The sequence below is a fragment of the Etheostoma cragini genome, chromosome 9 (assembly GCF_013103735.1).
Source record: "Etheostoma cragini isolate CJK2018 chromosome 9, CSU_Ecrag_1.0, whole genome shotgun sequence".
Classification (NCBI taxonomy): domain Eukaryota; kingdom Metazoa; phylum Chordata; class Actinopteri; order Perciformes; family Percidae; genus Etheostoma; species Etheostoma cragini.
Window position 1 is genome coordinate 19,490,885 of NC_048415.1, and position 6,000 is coordinate 19,496,884.

At 42.9% G+C, this 6,000-nt stretch overlaps 1 protein-coding gene across 2 annotated transcripts in view; it reads left to right on the plus strand.

Moving 5' to 3' along the window:
- Positions 1 to 6,000, plus strand: part of ncanb (neurocan b) — a 137,511-nt gene that overhangs the window by 42,553 nt on the left and 88,958 nt on the right. For both annotated transcript variants that reach the window (XM_034881613.1, XM_034881614.1), the window contains exons 3-4: positions 3,743 to 3,972; positions 4,106 to 4,274. In XM_034881613.1, coding sequence (XP_034737504.1) covers positions 3,743 to 3,972; positions 4,106 to 4,274 — 399 coding nt within the window. The remainder of the gene's footprint in view (positions 1 to 3,742; positions 3,973 to 4,105; positions 4,275 to 6,000) is intronic.

Here is a 6,000-nt window from a genome sequence, read left to right on the forward strand (position 1 = left end):
GTACTTTGAGTGCTTTTGTTGATAAAAATGGAAAAGTTTAATCCTGCGAGATATACACAAAAGAGATATACACAAAAAAGTGCATCTGCTCTGAAAAAAATGAGAAATTATTATTTGCAATAATAGTAATAGTAATTGTAATAGTTACAGTAATAGTAACCCTGATTGGTTAATAGATACTCTGTAACAGACTTAAAGCTATAGTTCATTCAACATTTTGTGAAATACGTTTATTTGTTTTGTTTGGCGAGAGTTTGATGAGAAGATTGATACCATTTTTGTTTTTATGTTTGTTTGATGCGAATAAAGCTACAGCCAGCAGTTGGTTAGCTTAGCAGGGCAGGAAGACAGGAACCAGGTGGAAACAACTAGCTTTACTCTGTCAAATTGTAACAAAATGTAGATGTAAAATGGCCATTAGTGAGATTTAGAGGTGCCGGTAGGTTGGTGGTGTTTCCTTCAGACAAAGCCAGGCTTAATGAATGTAACTATATACATTTTTTTAACATATTGAATTTTGAATAAGGACATACAGCATACACTAAGACAGAAACAGAGTAAAGAATAAAGCGTTCCTTTTACCCGACCCACAACCTCTTAAAAACAACTAAGACAACTACAAAAAAACAAAAACAACAAGAACACAGAAGGGTCACAAAGTTGGGGTATGCTCAACATAATGAGTCAAAATGGCTTACCATTGTGTGTTAGCTGGAAATGTATTTTGAGATCTCAGATCATGCTTTACCTTAGAGGCCAGGCCGAAGGGTCCATCCTCCCTTATATAGTTCAAGACGGGGTCCCGGATTTTTAAAAAAGCAAAAAGGCATGTCACTGAGCCAGAAGCTAATAGCTTCTAATGGGAGAAGTTTGAACACTCTTTGAATCCATTGTGAAATTGTGGGAACAGAGTCCAAGATCCACACCACAGGAGAAAAATGCATCTCATGCATTAAAGAGAAGCACCTGCAGCAGCTTTAGTTGGAGGAGCCGAGACCTGATGCTGATTTAACCCCAGAGTACAGTTGATGGAAATTAGAGCTAGTTTTTTTTTTTTGAATATAACATCAATTTTCTTACATATTTTGACCCAGAAGTCATAAATTATTTATTATTTCTTAAACTTACTGCGCAAACTGTTCCTTTAAGATGATTTTTCGTTATGCACACGGCAAAAATTCTAACATGGGTAGTCATTGTTGGCGACCCACACTGCTTTACTTGTTTATTCCTCTCCTCCCCTTTTGTCTCATCTTATCCTTCTGCCTTTGAAAGCACCATGCATTTTGTTTCACAGGTCACCTTACTCGACGGGCTGAACTCCAGTCGAGTGTGAAACGAGAGGCCATTTCAGAGCATAAATCCTGTTTGATGCTGCCATGCAGAGCAACATAGATCAGTTTGTCAGGTTGTTAGTCAAGTTAGCCAAGTAACGCTTGTCTAAGACGTTGTCACTGGGAGAAGGAAAAGGAGTGGGTATTTATGCGTGTTCATGTGTCTGCGGGGAGGAAAAAATGGGATGGGAGGGCTGATGTTAAGCTATCAGGGTAGAGGCACTCAGCCTCTTAGCGTGAGCAACTGCAACAGCATAACGGCTACAGGAATGAGCAATGACAGCAATCCGCACGTCTGCTATTTGTGTCTGCTCAAAGTCACATTAACCATCCAGTAAGGAAAAATGCCAGCTCCAAAGTGTGTGTGTGTGTGTGTGTGTGTGTGTGAGATAGAGAGAGAGAGAGAGAGAATTCCAGTGGCCACTTACTCACACACATACATACGGAAGAGGATTAGGGCCACTGGTGAAAAATGTATGTGAGTTTTGACTTTTTTCTCAGAATTCTGACTTTTTTCTCTGAGAATTAAAAAAGTCAAAATTCTGAGAAAAAAAGTCAGAACTCACATACATTTTTCACCAGTGGGCCTAATCTTCTTTCGTACATACAAACATACAGTACATACACTATAAGCAACAATAGGCACTCAAAGCTGAGGCAACTGATTTAAAGTTTAGCTAAAGCATCGTCAATGGCTGAGGGGAGCATCTAATCCTGAAAGTAACACAAAAACGAAGCATATCTTTACCTATAGGCTGAATATAAAACAAAAAATATGATTTCCAGCTTCAGGAAAACTAAATCCACTGAAGCTGGCAGGTGGTCGTACTGCGGGGGAGGAAGAGGAGAAAGAGAATGACAGGAGATGGGTAGAAAAATGACAGCGCGCACAGGTGGATAGAGAGGTTGGGAGACTCAGTGTGACAGCAGTGTGTCTGTGACCGCTGGGTTAGCGGTTAACATTGTTCCACAAATCTGCCTTTACAGACTACAGACAGGAGCGTGTAGCGTGTAGCTTGCATCCAATCAAACAGGAGTGGAGCAGGGGACACACCCACAAAGTGTGCAATGGAAACTGCCACTAATCAATATGTTCATTTTCTCCACCTTCAACCGTTCCGCCCACCTTGGGAATGCTTCTTTCAGTTTTTGTTGCTCTTTTCCCTTCATCTTACGCTGCTTCACTCACAACCAGCCCGAATATCTCAATTAGTAGAGCATTTGCCCATCTATAGAGGTTTACTCCTCGACGCAGCGGGTCTGGGTTTGACTCCGACCGGCGGCCCGTTGCTGCATGTCATTCCCCTTCTCTCACCCCTTTCATTTCTTCAGCTGTCCTGTAAAAATAAAGGCCAAAAATGCCCCAAAAATAACAAGGGTAAAGTCAGGAGAGCACCAATGTCATTAGGATTCATCTAAATACAAAATTTCATGGCAACCGTCCAAATACTTGTTGACATACAGTATATAAATCTGGACCACGCTGCTAGTGTGGCTAAAAAGTGTCTATAGCTGACTGAAAATGCGTGCCTTGATGGTGGCCTTTGGTGCAAGATTAGATGTCCAGGAATAACATGTTTTTTTTCCATCATTCTCAGTAGTGAGGAGAAAGGGAATAGTGACTGATAAGGGAGCTAGAAAAGAATCGGATTAGGTTTAAGGCTTTACAGGTAAACCTCATTCACACACTGTGCACATTGGGTAAACAGATGCAGATTCAGCTCAGAGATGATAACCTGTATTACTGTTTTGTATGAGTGGAATTCACATTCGCCCTCTGCAATGTAAATGAGCCACCTTTTCTTCTTCAGGCAAGGTGACACAGGATTAGAGTATAATGATAATGTATGATGGTACTCTACCGGTGTAAAATGAGTTGGGATAAAAAACAACAAAGAAAAATGCAGTGGAACACGACAGAATTTTTCTGAACAAAGCAGCTGATACCAGAATTCCTCTAAACGCACCGCACTGAATTTCTCATGATAGCCTTTCTCTCTGTCATTAGTTGTTTAGATGAATGTAATATTTGTATCTTTATAGTGGTGGTGGTGCTTTAATCTGCAAGGAGGTGGTTGATATTGATCCCATAATGCACATCCAGATTTGATGTATGGCTTAGGTAAAGACTTTTGATATCTTCCCTCTGCAGTCTATGGTCCTGCCTCCCACTGTTCAGGTAGCACAGAAATGGTTTGCTGGATCAATGACCGATAATCAGACAGCCACAATGAGCCTCTGTTGTTTCACTCTTACGCCACAACCAGTAGGATTTGATGTAACAAAGCAGCGTGGAGGGTGGAGAAGCATTAACTAACGTCTTTTCATTGTAATCAGAAATAACGTCCTGTGGCTTAATGTACAAGTCGGCATTGATTGTCCTCTCCTTTTCTCTCCTCACCTCTCAGGCGTAACCAACGCCGACACAGTGGTGAACATGCGGAAGGTGACCCATCAGACCATTAGCGAGGAGCTGTCCAAGACTGTTCTCCTCCCCTGCCTCTTCACCCTCCGCCCCAGTGCCAGTTCATCCCATGAGCCCCCCCGGATCAAGTGGACAAAGGTTTGGGGCCAGAGAGGCTCCGACGGCCTGCAGAAGGAACAGTCTCTCCTAGTGGCCAAAGACAATGTGGTCAAGGTACAATAAAAGCTGGCGGGGGCCACTGAGAAATATTTTGTGTCAAGCTTTTTTGGGAAAAAATATGAATGGCTCGGTCGTGTATTGGTTCTCTCCCTCTCATTTTTACTCCCTCCTCTCTCTCTTCCCTCAGGTGAAAAAGGTCTTCCAGGGCCGTGTGACACTGCCTGGTTACAATGAGAACCGCTACAACGCCAGTCTTGCTCTGACAGGGCTACGTTCTAGCGACTCTGGTCTGTACCGCTGTGAGGTTGTGGTGGGCATCAGTGACGAGCAGGACACAGTTCCCCTGGACGTCACAGGTTAATAAAATGACATTTCTTTTCTGATTAAGGCAGCCATTTTGAATTGAAGTCACCCTTGGGGTGGGAAATGTCATGCTAGGGCAACCCTAGCTGTATGCTAGTTACATTACGCAAACATCCGGATTTTCTTTGTCTAAAAATAAGAAATAAAAATGTATTTATCTCAAGGACATCGAGAATGCATTTGGTTCACATTTTGAGGAAACATTGCATTATAGTCAAGTAGCTAGCTCAGGTAGCTAGCAGCTACAAGCCAGTACATTTTACTAACTAGTACTTACCAGTAGTTATTATTTCAAATGATTATGTAACTTCTACCTAAATAATTAAGAGCACCTAACAGCTATACAACTGGGCCCCGGGTCATGGAACTTTTCATTTGCAGTGCTGAACATCACTAATCAATATCACAGCTGTTAGCATCAAATAACAAATGCATTGCAGAAGCTAACTCTTTACTGAAAGGGAAGTGGTGCATTGCAAACAAATAAACCTGCCATGTATCATAAAATATATAATTCTTATCAAAACTAAACTTTTAGGTTTATTTAAGAGGTTTTGACATAAAACTCTTCATTTGTTAATTTTGAATGGTCCTGGACTTGCTAAGTAGTTTAACATGTGATCTGAGGGACAATGACCTTAACAATGACCAACTTGGCTTCTGTTGATCTACTTTACTTCATTACTTAGCATGGTAGCACCCATAGCGTTTTTCTTTTTTAAATCGGATAGCTCCATATTTGTACCTTTTGTAATTTGTTGTACAGCAGTTCTAAACACTGGAAAGTCAGTCCACTAAATCGTAACTGGAATAGAGAGAGAAAGAGCAAGCAAGCAAGAACCTGATTATTTCTGTCATTCAGTATCATCTTTTTGCAAATGAGATATTACCAACAATTGACGAGTGGTGATATAAAAAGTAATTAACTCCTTTTATGTTCATTCTAGACGTGTTCTTAACTACACAAAGTATTGTGTGTGGCAACGCAACACTCCACTCTTTGGTTGTGTACAGCTCTCTCGTTGTTTCAAGCTCTACCACTTTGAATACTAATGACCCAGTTTTCCTTGCCACGCAAATACAGCCATTACAACCAGGCCTGTTCACTAGTGTCCGTGTAGAATGTATGATGATGTGGGAATGGTGAGTGAACTTCCATCCATCTTCGACCGCTTATCCGGTATCGGGTCGCGGGGGCAGCAGCTCCAGCAGGGGACCCCAAACTTCCCTTTCCCGAGCCACATCAACCAGCTCCGACTGGGGGATCCCGAGGCGTTCCCAGGCCAGGTTGGAGATATAATCTCGCCACCTAGTCCTGGGTCTTCCCTGAGGCCTCCTCCCAGCTGGACGTGCCTGGAACACCTCCCTAGGGAGGCGCCCAGGAGGCATCCTTACCAGATGCCCGAACCACCTCAACTGGCTCCTTTCGACGCGAAGGAGCAGCGGCTCTACTCCGAGCTAGTCTCGGATGACTGAGCTTCTCACCCTATCTCTAAGGGAGACGCCAGCCACCCTCCTGAGGAAACCCATCTGCCGCTTGTACCCTGGATCTCGTTCTTTCGGTCATGACCCAGCCTTCATGACCATAGGTGAGGGTAGGAACAAAAATTCCCCGGTAGATCGATAGCTTTGCCTTCTGCTTCAGCTCCCTTTTCGTCACAACGGTGCGATAAACGGAATGTAATACCGCACCAGCTGCTCCGATTCTCCGACCAACCT